This window comes from Mastigoproctus giganteus, chromosome 11 (assembly GCF_048544385.1).
Source record: "Mastigoproctus giganteus isolate SK-2022 chromosome 11, ASM4854438v1, whole genome shotgun sequence".
NCBI classification, from domain to species: Eukaryota; Metazoa; Arthropoda; class Arachnida; order Uropygi; family Thelyphonidae; genus Mastigoproctus; species Mastigoproctus giganteus.
This window is the reverse complement of record NC_143585.1, coordinates 17,496,966-17,511,391: the sequence shown is the minus strand read 5'-3', so window position 1 is coordinate 17,511,391 and position 14,426 is coordinate 17,496,966. Positions and strand designations below refer to the sequence as shown.

The window sequence follows — 14,426 nt, the reverse complement described above, 5'->3', positions numbered from 1 at the left end:
AATACAACTCTGACATTCGGCCATATTTAGTTTATATGGATAGTGTTCTTGATAAGCTAGGAGATTTGCCTGTATTGTTTGCAATTGATTCTAATGTCAAGAGTTCACTTTGGTTCAGTGTCACTACTGATGATAGAGGGAAGGCTTTAGATGATATGATAGAGAAGCAGAAGCTTATGGTTCACAATCAACCTGGGGAGGAGTCCACCTTTTGGACAGTAATAAAACATAGATGTAACTCTTACAAACTCAATTGGTGCTAGATTTGTCTGTGGATGGAGAGTCAAATCTGACTGGGCATTGAGTGATCATCGTGCGATATATTATGAAATAAATACACATAGGGAAAACAGTGTTGGCTTGAATCAATTACAGCACTTTTCTGTTAAGCATGCAAACAGAGAACTCTGTGGGATTTTTACAAAAACTTATCTATGTGGCATGTGTAGCTGCTATGAAATAGAAATAGGTAAAACATAGACCAGTTAAGTGGTGGACACCTCAGTTTACTCTATTGAAAAAACAGGTTAATAAGTCTAGGAAGCAATTTCAGACAGAGAACCAACAGGATGTTGGTGCTCTGTTTTATTAATGGGTGGGTGTAGACTTTTGCTCCTGCCAATGCAGTTGGCAAAAAGCCTTAGTTGTTATTTTTCTTAGATTTGATCCTGCAATAACACCTTCTTCTAGCTTGGTTTTGTTGGTTAATATGAGTAACTTCTGTTGAGCTTTCTGACTGCTGGTAGATGGCTGTTCGTTGAACTCTATCTTTTGGAGAATACCGGCAATGATCAGTCTCTAGGATGTGATGCTTGTGCTCATCTGTGGACAGTGTCTCTTCATCGGTTTCTGCTCTAGCTACTTGCCAGGTTGTTGTGCTGTAGCTGATTTGTATAGTTGATACAGTATAGTTGATTTGTAACATGAATGTGAAATTTGTATTGTTAATAATTGTATTAACTATACTATGCTGTACTATAATAGTATACTGTACTATACTATTTTTATATTTAACCCCAGGGGCTCACATCTGGTGAGCATGGGCTTGGCACACCCAGGGTCCTGAGCTGGATATCATCATTTTTCTCCTTCTTAGTGATTCCCTTTTGACTCTCTCTCTCTCTCTCTCTCTCTCTCTCTCTCTCTCTCTCTCTCTCTCTCTCTCTCTCTCTCTCTCTCAGGGTAACTCGGGAATTTTTTCTTAGCTGGTGCAGCATAAGTCTCAGGCTTCCTCTTTTTTTTTTTTTGATAGTTATTGGCGCATCAGCTTCTGTGGCCATAATGCACCTCCCAATTTTTTTGCAGTACTTTGATCCAAGCCCGAGGTGGGATTTGAACCCGTGACCTTTGGTTTGCCAGGCAGGCGCTTTACCCACCCAGCTAGCCCAGTCGGCCAGGCTTCCTTGCACCATATAGTTAGTAATAATATATGTATGGTGGATTTGCCAGATTTTTTTGGCTAGGGGCCGCTTTACTCAATAAATGAAAAAAAAATTGAAATGTATCAATTACCTATTTATTTATTTAAAAAAAAAAGCCATTTTGGATATCTACAACCATAGAGTATGAGAACAGTAATAAATAGAAAATGCATATGTATTATATATACAGGGTAGTTATAAAATAAGTTTCCCTATTCAGGAAAATGGTTAGAGTTAGCACTGTGAAAATCGGTGGGTATGTCATTTAGTGTATGGGGAAGAGATTTGTAGAAGAAAAAAAAATAGTTCAAATTTCTGCCACGAGGGGAAAAATGGCACTGCACATATGTAAAAGTTGTAATTTACTTCAAGACATGCTGCTTATGCAAATGACATCCCATTAGATAAAAGCAGAAAGGCCAATGCCACTGTCAATAACCATTATGTCTCTTACAAAAAAGGAACGTGCTCTTTTAGTAAAACTCTGTGGTAAATCTGTTCTATCAGAATAATAGTAATGCTAATGCAACACTATGTGAATATCAGAAACTTAGTTTCTGTAAAGGACCTTTGACGTCAGTGGGGCTTCAAAAACTAATAAAGAAATTTGAAGTGACCGGAGAGTTAGGTGTAATTCCAGGCAGGGGATGACCATGTATCGGAATGGAGGTAGTGGATGAAATGGCAGTTGCAATGGTCACAATGTGAAACACTACCGGTCAGTAGTGTCTGCCAGAGGTGTGTCAAGAGACCTGAACCTTCCTTGGTCTACTGTATGTAAAGTGCTTCGAATAATTTTATGCTGGTTCCCGTATAAGATTCACATAGTGCAAGAACTAAAGTCTTGTGATCAGCAACAATGAATATTCTTTGCTTTATGAATTCTGGCTCATATGGAACTTGATGATATATGGATGCAAATGATCTCGTGGTCTGATGAGGCACATTTCACTCTTCATGTAAATGCACAAAACAGCCGAATATGGGGAACTTCTCGTCCATCTGCTGTGCATGAAAGACCACTACAAAGTCCATACATTACTGTATGGTGTGGATTCACAGCAGAGTTTATAATCGGACCATTTTTCTTTGAAGAGTCTACACCTCATGGCCCCGTAAGATGTATGGTAACTAGTGCACAGTACTGCGCTCATCTAAAAAATCACATTATTCCTGCTCTGCAAGAAAGGCAATGCTTGGAGACCATAGTGTTCATGCAAGATGGTGGTCGACAAGTAAAGGAATTGCTGCATTCCACATTCGAAAATGATTGCATCATTTCTAGAGAATTTCCGCAGTTCTGGCCAGCCCAATCATCAGATCTCAATCCCTGGTAGAAAAATAAGAATTATCGAGTAAAAATACAGGTGTGAAAAAGGGAATGATGAATATAATCAGTATTTACTTGGTTAAACTGGGTTTGTAACATCTGTCCTTTTAGTAGAGCCCAGGAAAGAAGACAGAGGGTTAGTTTCAATGAAAAAGGTATCTTCTGGGTTGTGAATGTGAATATTATAAATAATTTTTTTTATGATTTAATACAGTATGTGTATGGTGAGTGTTCAAATAAGCAATATTCTGTCTCCACCCTTCAGTCTGTTAAGTATTTGAGTAGCATCAGTTAAAATCAAATGCCCAAAAAAAACTTAGCATTAGCATTGGCAAACGATGCAAGAAAGCAAGCTTATATGGCATCAGACAAAAAAAAACAAAAAACTTGCCACATTCCATTTTACCTATTCATTCCCTCCAATAGTTTGCTAAGTTTAAGGTCTTTGAATTTATTTAAACTAATAAACTTCCACAACAACAGATGGAAGTTTGTTCCAGCAATCAACCACCCACTATACCCACCACTATACCCACAACTCAGACTATACCCACCTCATGTGGGTATAGTCTGAGCAAGAGGAAAAATCTCATCAGCATTGAGTTTGCTCAATCCATTCAAAGCTTCAAACATCTCAATCAGATCACTTCTCAGGTGCCTACTTTCCAAATGCTGCAATTTGCAATATGAAGCCTTTCTTGGTAAGTGCACCCCCCTCTGTTCCCCTCTTTGCATCATATGCCTCAACTAATGCTAATCATCAATTTCATTGCCCTTCTCTGTATTCATTCCAACAGCTCTACATCCTTCTAAAAATGAGGCCTCCAGACCTGTATGCGGGTCTCAAGATGTAGGGTGACCATTGCCTTATACAATGGGATAATCATCTCCTTGTTCCTGCTAGCAAAATTCCTGTGTATCATTGATAAACCCCATGAACTACTTGTTATATTGTTTTTTAATTATTACACAGGAATACAAAGTATTAGTTGGTGGTAGAAGGGGTGGTTAGTAAAAAGGTAAGGACTAAAAAGGTAAGTAAAAAGTAAAAACTTTTAGCAATCAAAGTTACTGTTATCATTCCAAGAATATGCAGTAAGAGTACAAAAATATATTATTAGGGAAGTTCACTGTCTTCTAAAATTGGCTTGGCTAGAATTCATGATAAGGATATCATACATACTTTTTTTTTTTTTTTTTGTTGTCAGTTCTATTGCCACATGTACAACAGTTTGGATCCTAACAATAAATTCATTTATTCAGAAAGATTTCTATGACTGGAACTGAAATTTTATGTACTGAAATAGTTAAATTCAAAATTCAGACATGATTAGCATTAGCATTAGTAGAGGCATTTGATGCAAGAAAGTAAGCTTATGCAGCATCAGCCAAAAAAAAAAAAATAAAATAAATAAATAAATAAAAAATAACCACTTCCACTTCACCCCTCTGTTCGTTCGAAATACCTGTCCAGCTGAGCCTTAAACTTATTTAGGCTATCAACTTCCACGACAAGGGATGGAAGTCTATTCCAGAAACCAATCACCCACTGGCTAAAGGCAAATTTCCTCACGTCTATCCTACATCTGTCTTTCTTCAATTTGAATTTATGCCCTCTCAGGTGATTATTCTGAGCAAGAGGAAGAATCCCATCAGCATTGAGCATGCTCAAACCATTCAAGGCTTTATACACCTCTATCAGATCACCTCGCCGGTGCCTAGTCTCCAGACACTGTAATTTGCAAAACGTAAGCCTTTCTTCGTAAGAGCATCCCTTTGTTCCATTCACTAATCTTGTTGCCCTTCTCTGTACTCGTTCCAGCATCTCTACATCCTTCTTGAAATGAGACCTCCACACCTATATACAGTACTCTAGGTGCGGTCTGACCATTGCCTTATACAAGAGAATAATCACCTCCTTATCCCTGCTAGAAAAATTCCTATATATCATCGACAATACACCATGAGCTACTCTTGCAGCCCGTCTGCACTGCTCAGAAAACTTCATATCTGCCTGCACAACCACCCCCAGGTCTCTTTCATTCTCTACCACTGTCAGTGTAGTACCACAGAGTTGATATGTTGCTCTGGGGTTGCTGTTTCCCATATGTAGTACTTTACATTTGTCAATGTTAAACTTCATTTGCCACCTCTCAGCCCATCTGCTCAACCTTTTCAGATCCTGTTGCAGTAGCATAGTGTCAGTAGTGTCCTTGACAACCCTGCCAACCTTTGTATCATCTGCAAACTTGGACATTAAGCTTGATATACCATCAGCAATATCATTTATAAATACAGAAAACAATAAACGATTATTTGTTGTTCCTTTCAGAAATTGGAGAAAGTGAAGCAGTTTTAATAATGTGATAATTAAAAATTGTGAATCAGTATGGACTTGAGCTGGATCATCAGGATATTTCCTTTTATTATAAGAAGCATATGAACTCTTTAATCTCTAGGCACAGTCTATGAGAAATTACTATTTCTTTGCAAGTCCTCTAAAATTGTAAACTAATAGTAGATTTATTCATTTCTAACAGAGTACAAATTAATAATTCTTGTATAAAATTGGCCTTACTTGCTGTGTATGTATTGATTTTTGTTCTGTTATGTATGGTAATTAGTTTTATATAAGTTAACAGCTAATTTCCAATAAAACACCATAGAGGTTTTGAAATACTTACTTATCTCATTATCATTTATAATTTTTCTATATTTTAATATTACATAATCCTCCTTACTAATTGAGAAATAAATATCTGCATATTCTATGATACAGAAAAGTATGGATAATCTTAAAATAATCCTTATACACATATTAATCTTATTGGAAACATATGTTCTTTTTTACATGCTATCTGATCCTTATAAATTTTTTGATGATTCATTGCAAAGTATTTCAATTTTAAAAACAATCAAGATTTAGGGAGCTCCTCCCCAAAGCCTAGAATTTCAAAGATCAGTTTAATAAAATGAGAAAAGTTACTTCAATAGGTAATAAATTAATAATTACATGAACATAATATGGCATTTCTCTGCAGATTTTTTGAAATTTTATTAAAAAAATTTCAGAGTAAAATACTGTCTAAAAAATTGTCTCCAAAATAGCAAACCTAGTAAATTTTCATTATTAAAAAGGTATTCCCTACCTATTAATAAAATGATATTGAATAATAGGTACATTCAAATTTATACAGTGTCCCATAATAGGATGTAGTAGTAGTAGTGGCATGTGATGTAAGAAAGCAAATGTATGAGCTTATGCAGCATCAGCCAAAAAAAAAAAAAAAAACACACCATTCCCTCCAAATGCCTGTCCAGTTCCTCCTTAAATTTATTCAACCTATCAACTTCCACAACGACAGATGGAAGTTTGTTCCAGAAATTAACCACCCGCTGCCTAAAGGCAAATTTCCGCACATCTATTCTACATCTGTCCTTTCGTAATTTGAATTTATGCCCCCTTAGGTTCGTAATCTGAACAAGTGGAAGGATCCCATCAGAATTCAGCGTGCTGAACCCATTCAAGGCCTTATACACCTTAATCAGATCACCATGCAGGTGCCTAGTCTCCAGCCACTGCAATTTGCAGAACTTAAGCCTCTCTTGATAAGACGATCCCTTCATTCCCCTCACCAATCTTGTTGCCCTTCTCTATACAAGCTCAAGTAAATCTACATCCTTCCTAAAATGAGGCCTCCAGACCTGTACGCAGTACTCAAGGCGTGGCCTGACTATTGCCTTATACAGAGGGATAATCACCTCCTTTTCCCTGCTAGCAAACTTCCTATATATCATTGACAAAACCCCATGACTTGCCCTGGCAGCCTGTCTGCATTGCTCAGAAAACTTCATATCTGCCTGCACAATTACTCCCAGGTCTTTTTCATTTTCTACCACCTTAAGTGTAGTACCACACAGTTGGTACATTTCTCTGGGGTTACTTCTACCCATATGCAGTACTTTGCATTTGTCAAGGTTAAACTTCAGTTGCCACTTCTTAGCCCATCTGCCCAAATTATCTAGATCCTGTTGCAGTAGCACACTGCCATTACTGTCATTAACAACCCTGCCAACCTTTGTATCATCTGCAAACTTCGACATTAAGCCTGATATACCTTCATCAATATCATTGATAAATATACAAAACAACAGTGGACCTAACACCGAACCCTGTGGGACTCTAGTAATAACATTAGTCCAAGAAGAGCAGCACCCATTGATTACCACCCTCTGTTTTCTCGCACTTAACCATCCTTTTATCCATTGTAGCAACTTACCCTTAATACCATTCTGCTCCAATTTGTACAATAGTCTTCCATGGTTGAGCAGATGGGCTTCGGGGTGGCAAATGAAGTTTAACATTGACAAATGTAAAGTACTACATATGGGAAACAGCAACCCCAGAGCAACGTATCAACTCTGTGGTACTACACTGACAGTGGTAGAGAATGAAAGGGACCTGGGGGTGGTGGTGCAGGCAGATATGAAGTTCTCTGAGCAGTGCAGACGAGCTGCAAGAGTAGCTCATGGTGTATTGTCAATGATATATAGGAATTTTTCTAGCAGGGATAAGGAGGTGATTATTCCCTTGTATAAGGCAATGGTCAGGCCACACCTAGAGTACTGTATACAGGCCTGGAGGCCTCATTTCAGGAAGGATGTAGAGCTGCTGGAACGAGTACAGAGAAGGGCAACTAGATTGGTGAATGGGACAAAGGGGTTCTCTTACGAAGAAAGGCTTAAGTTTTGCGAATTACAGTGTCTGGAAACTAGGCACCAGCGGGGTGATCTGATAGAGGTGTACAAAGCCTTGAATGGTTTGAGCATGCTCAATGCTGATGGGATTCTTCCTCTAGCTCAGAAAAATCACCTGAGAGGGCATAAATTCAAATTGAGGAAAGACAGATGTAGGATAGATGTGCGGAAATTTGCCTTTAGCCAGCGGGTGGTTGGTGGGTGGAACAGACTTCCATCCCTTGTCGTGGAAGTTGATAGCCTAAATAAGTTTAAGGCTCAGCTGGACAGGTATTTCGAACGAACAGAGGGGTGAAGTGGAAGTGGTTATTTTTATTTATTTATGTTACTTTTTTTTTTTTTTTTTTTTTTTTTTTTTGGCTGATGCTGCATAAGCTTGCTTTCTTGCATCAAATGCCTCTACTAATGCTAATGCTAATGCTAATGTGCAACAGTGTCAAAAGCTTTCCTGAAATCCAAATATATGATATCAATGTTCATAGTTCAAGTACATGTTCTTGTAGTCACTGCAAGTAGAAAAGTTCTTATAAATGCATATCCTACAGTGAACCACTTTGGAATTATTGGTTAATTGAAGTTTCTGATGGTACAACTACAGTTTTCCAAGTTTTCACAAGAGTGCACATCATGTAACATATGTAGTTAAGGTAACAGATGAGAGCTGGTACACATTAACTGTTAGATGCAGTTCTGCTTTGCTTCTGTGAGTGTGTCAAAACAACAGCTCAGTACAATTGCTATATTTTTTAATGAAGAATACTTCAACATTCACTACATTTTTTTTTTTTTTTTGATGGCATGTGCAAGCAGTAGGGGTAGAAGAATATTGACAACATATTGTTTTCTGATTGTAGTCTGCCAGATAGGTCCAGTAATGTTCTCTAGTGAATCAGAGTAATTGGTGCCAACTCGCAAGCAAAGCATGAAAGACCATAAAGACACACTGCTGAATTAATTGGAGGAAGAAATACTGGAAATGGCAGAATGTGGTCCAACTACTAGTATCCAAAGAGTCACCAACTAAATTGGAGCCCCCCCACATACAACAGTTGAAGCTTTGCTCATCACAAATGGAATAACAAACCTATGAAATGCCCATGTCTGGACTCACGAGACTCCTTGAGCAACCACAGAATGCAGTTCAAGCCTGAGTTAGTTTGAAATGCATTTCCATTCAAAAACTTATTCAAGTCATTTATATTTGAAGACCACTTGACACCTACGTACTACCTACTGTTTTTACAGGAAGGCTGAAACTGCTATTAGACAATATTCCCTAAAAACCAGACAGGAGATATGGCTGTAGCAAGATCGGCATACCCACCCCCTCATTTTGGTAGGGAGGTGACTGACTGCATTTCTCACTTGACGGTTTCCAGACCATTGGATGGGATGGGCAGGACTTGGTTGCTTGGCCTACAAGATCACTAGTAGACCTTGGACTTTTTTCTTTGGGATCACATAAATTCTCTGCTGTGCTGCAAAGTCAAATAGTAGAGTTAAGCTGCCAAACCAAATAATGGATGATGCTGTTCACATTAAAAGTGAAAAAAATCATATATATATATATATATATATTTTTTTGTTTTTTTTGTTTTGTTATTTGGTTTTTAGGAGCATTAGCAACTAAGGCCATATTGCTCCAGGGATATGCGGTGGTTATTCCCTGACCTTTCCGCATCCTCTGTATTTAGTGGTCAAGGGGGAGAACCCCGGTCTAATCAAGAAGCATGTGCTACGCACTGCTGCTCCTGCCCACCTAGCTACGGAGGCACAAAAAAAAATCATGGTGAGGGCTGTTAATTCAATTACATGATGCAACCAACTGTAGATCAATAATAAGGGGGTCATTTTTAGTCACATTTTTAAATAACATACATGGCAGTAAATGAGAATGTTATTCCAAAGATTTAAAAAAATCATATTAATTAGTTATGTAATCTCATTTAGTAACTGGACTACCTTAGATTTTAATGTACCCATAACTCTGAAATGGTTCACTTTAGAACTTGTGTTTATAAGAACTTTTCTACTTACAGTTACTCCAAGCAAATGCTTAAGCAGGACACCCTGTATTTAGACATAAATATTTATATCTATGTATGTGTGTACATGCACACACATCCTTAAATATAACTTACCTCTTGCCTTCTTCCATGAAACTCTGGGTTTAGGGAAACCATCAGCAGCACAGTCCATAGAAACATGTTGTCCAAGCACAACAAAAGAATTTTTAGGCTCTAGAGACCATCTAGGAGGAACTATAAATAGGAGAAAAACATAATTTCATTGTTAAGTCAATAAAGGCTTTGGAAAAGTGGGAAAGTTAAAATTCACATATAAAGTTTAAATTTTGCATCTATCATCTAGTAAAAGTAGTAAAAGGCAAAGGAATGGATTTTAATTTCAGAAAAGGAAATTACAATGCCTTAAGGTGCTATATAGCCTCTATTAGTTGAGTAGATATCACACAGAGAATGAGTACAATTGAACTGTGGTATGCTTTAAAAACATTAATCACAGATGCCTTGAATGCGTATTTACCATTAAAAAAATACTCAACGAGGAGGGTTCCAAGTTGGATGAATAGTGAAGTTGCCACATTACTTGAGCAGAAAAAGGTGGCATGGAAAGGTTACAGAGCAACAAAAAGTACTGAAGCCTATAACAGCTACAAGATGAACCTTTTCTGTGGCTCTATCTGTAATAGAGCCACAGAAAAGGTTCGACAGGCAAAGGCAGTTTATGAGAAATCACTAGCACACAGAGCAAAGAGGAAGGATAAGGAATTCTTCACATATATAAATGCCAAGAAGAGCAGGACAAACCAGATCAGACCTTTATGTAAGGGAAAGGGGATAGTATTAAATACATCAGCTTCCGTTGCAGATGAACTCAGTTATTTTGCATCAATATTTACAAATGAAAAACCTTTTGTGGCAATGGGAAATTGTGGGAGCAAAGTTTAAAATATGTAATTAATGATATTGAAATTTCGCAAGATTATTTAATGAAAAAACTTTCGAGCCTACAGGCCAGTAAGGCTCCTGGAGTTGATGGAATATACCCTATAATCTTAAGGGAGGTGGCAAGTGAGTGCATTGAACCATTGAGACTAATTATGCGAGCATCACTAGACTCTGGGGAGATTCCGTTGGATTGGAAAAGTGCCAATGTATCTCCAATACATAAAGGTGGTTCTAAGAGGGAAGTGTGAAATTATCGACCTGTCAGTCTGACTTCAGTGGTAGGGAAAATCATGGAGGCAATGATCAAGGGTGGAATTCAGGATCATTTGGATAGAACTGAAATTCTCAAGGATACTCAGCATGGTTTTGTAAAGGGAAAATCAAGTTTAACAAATCTGAACTTTTCACAGGAAAGGAAGCTTTGCAAAATGTGATTTCATTGTAATTTGTTGGTCCAAAACTATTTAAGAAAGCTGTACTCTACTGATTTTTGATGTGTAAACATGTTTGGTGGCACCTACTAAATTTCGGACAGTAGTAAAATCAAATTGTTGCAATTTTGCGACGCAGAAATCATGTCATTTGACATCACTTCATAACAAAGAAAAACAGAATCAGGAGAGGAGATCATGCAAAGGATCATGGGAGGTGATCTTGGATGTGCTCAGAGCTGGCATAAACCAGCTGGTTGCAGAAAAACATTTATGATTCGTGGCATACCACTTAGGTGGCTTTGGGCTAACCATTGCCAACCGTGGCAGAAACCTTTTGGTAACCAAAGAAATGGATACCTTGAGGGCAGTGATCTTGGATGTGATCAGAGCTGGTTTATGCCAACTCTGAGCATATCAAAGATCATTATTACATGTGCTTAAGCTTTACCAGTTGAAGCATATGTAATGCAAGTGTTATAGTACTCACCTGTATTACTGAAACTGTTGTATATTTCCATCAAGAGGCAAAACAAACATTTTCGCAACCAGCTGAGCTGATCAAGAATATTTGAATTGGTTCACAAATGGGAGATAACAGACTTCAAAATACATATATGAGTAGAATCGTTTGCTTGTAATGACCATTCTCGTTAAGTTTTAGCATTAGCATTAGCATTAGTAGAGGCATTTGATGCAAGAAAGCAAGTTTATGCAGCATCAGCCAAAATCTTTCCTCAATTTGAATTTATGCCCTCTCAGGTGATTTTTCTGAGCTAGAGGAAGAATCCCATCAGCATTGAGCATGCTCAAACCATTCAAGGCTTTATACACCTCTATCAGATCACCTCGCTGGTGCCTAGTCTCCAGACACTGTAATTTGCAAAACTTAAGCCTTTCTTCGTATGAGCACCCCTTTGCTCCATTCACTAATCTTGTTGCCCTTCTCTGTACTCGTTCCAGCAGCTCTACATCCTTCTTGAAATGAGGCCTCCAGACCTGTATACAGTACTCTAGGTGTGGCATGACCATTGCCTTATACAATGGAATAATCACCTCCTTATCCCTGCTGGAAAAATTCCTGTATATCATTGACAATACTCCATGAGCTACTCTTGCAGCCCGTCTGCACTGCTCAGAGAACTTCATATCTGCCTGCACAACCATCCCCAAGTCCCTTTCATTCTCTACCACTGTCAGTGTAGTACCACAGAGTTGATACGTTGCTCTGGGGTTGCTGTTTCCCATGTGTAGTACTTTACATTTGTCAATGTTAAACTTCATTTGCCACCTCTCAGCCCATCTGCTCAACCTTTCCAGATCCTGTTGCAGCAGCATAGTGTCAGTAGTGTCCTTGACAACCCTGCCAACCTTTGTATCATCTGCAAACTTGGACATTAAGCTTGATATACCATCATCAATATCATTTATAAATACAGAAAACAACAATGGATCCAACACTGAGCCCTGAGGGACTCCACTAATAACATTAGTCCACGATGAGCAGTGTCCATTGATTCCCACTCTCTGTCTTCTCCCCCTCAACCACCCCTTTATCCATAGCAGCAATTTGCCTCCAATGTCACACTGCTCCAATTTGTGTAGCAGTCTTCCATGTGCAACAGTATCAAAAGCCTTTCTAAGATCCATGTATATAATATCAAAGTTATTCCCTGCATCCAGTTCTTTTGTGACTGCATCATAGTATCCAATCAAATTGGTCAGGCAAAACGTCCCCTTAACAAAACCATGCTGTGTCAGAGCTATAACTGAAGTCTTCTCTAGATGATCCTGCAGTGCTTCTTTAACCAGTGCCTCCACTAATTTTCCTGGAACAGAAGTTAAACTCACAGGTCTATAATTACTTGTGTTGGCCTTTGATCCTCCTTTGTGAATCGGGGTCACATTTGCACATCTATAGTCTGTGGGTACCTCCCCTGAGTCCAAGGAAGCTCTCATAATTATGGCTAAGGATTTGCTTACTTCCTTTGCTGCCTCCTTTAATATAACTGGATAGATCCCATCCACCCCGGGTGCCTTTCTTGTGTTTATCTTCAACAATTTCTCCTCCACTTTACTCTCAGTTATTACAAGATTCTCTAGCTTACTGCCAGAGTTAAATACACCTCTGGCATACCCCTCATTGAATAACTCTTCATGTGTGAATGTCTATGCAAAATATTCATTTAGTTTGTTAGCTACCTGAGCAGGATCATCAACAGTTGACCCATCGATATCAAGTGGACCAATCTGATTCATCCCCTTCCTTCTAGAGTTTGCATAAGTAAAGAACTCTTTGCTGTTTTTCTTTGCATCCCTTGCCAAGGATTTCTCGTAATCTGCCTTCGCCTGCCTAACCTCCTTTGTAACTTGGTTGCATATCAACTTGTATCTATCATAGGCTTCTGTGTCATGTGTTAATTTGTAAGTATCCCATGCATTTTTCTTCCCTGCCATATGCCTCATTAGTTCATCTGACATCCATTTTGGCCTAAACCTTGAACAATATTTCTTAGTTGGTATGTAAAGCCTAGTAGCTTCCAAGATAAGTTCTTTGAATGCTTCCCATTTTGAATTTGCTGTTGGTAACATCATCAGTTGGTTCCACTGTATAGAATTTAAATACTGTCTCAGTCCATCGTAGTCGCCTTTACGGAAGCAATAACCCTTCCCTTTACCCTTAATGGTAGTTACCTCTTTGAGTAAATCCCACTTCAGCACACTGTGATCACTGCCACCTAGTGGTTCATTTATCTGCAGATTCTTAATGCATGAAGAATCACTGCTGATAATCAAATCTAGAGTATTACTCCCTCTAGTTGCCTCCCGAACATGCTGATGTAGAAAACAATCATCCAATAAATCCACAAAAGCCCTGCTAGTGTGTGAGTTACCAGCCCCCAAATTCCAGTCAATATCTGGGAAATTAAAATCTCCCATTATAAGACTCTCTGATTTACTGGCCCACTCTATTTCCCTGTACAGTTCCTTATTATACTCATCAGAGTCATTAGGCCTATAGCACACTCCTACTCTCAATTTTGATCTCCCAATGCTTATGTCACACCAAACTGGCTCAACACTGCACTGTCCGGCGATGTCGACTGGCTTCACTTCCTTGGTTTTTATGTGTTTCTTAACTAATAGCATAACCCCTCCCCCCTTCCTATCCTGTCTATCCTTTCTGTAGACGTTGTACTCCCCAAATTGCAGTTCTGCATCCCTTATATCTGTGTGACACCACATCTCTGATATCCCAACAATATCTGCCTTTGATGTTTTGAGCAATACCTCAAATTCATCAAATTTATTTACTAAACTCCTAGCATTGGTGTACACGCAAATATACCTGCACCTGTTTCTATTCTTAGCTACCCTAACACAACCCATGTGTTTACTTGTACCGCAATGGCTCCCAGCAGTCTCTGAAAAACCATGCATCTTGTTTTTCAGGCTTCTGCTCATTCTAATAGAAGCAGTGCAAGAATCTCTTTCACCTCTGCCAGTGGCTACTGTC

General features: G+C 38.5%; 1 protein-coding gene across 5 annotated transcripts in view; it reads right to left on the bottom strand.

The window, feature by feature from the left end:
* LOC150077751 (cell adhesion molecule Dscam1-like) overlaps positions 1–14,426 on the bottom strand; it is a 351,950-nt gene that overhangs the window by 137,219 nt on the left and 200,305 nt on the right. For all 5 annotated transcript variants that reach the window (XM_090385498.1, XM_090385494.1, XM_090385495.1 and 2 more), the window contains exon 11: positions 9,651–9,770. In XM_090385498.1, the coding sequence (XP_090241624.1) occupies positions 9,651–9,770 (120 nt within the window). The remainder of the gene's footprint in view (positions 1–9,650; positions 9,771–14,426) is intronic.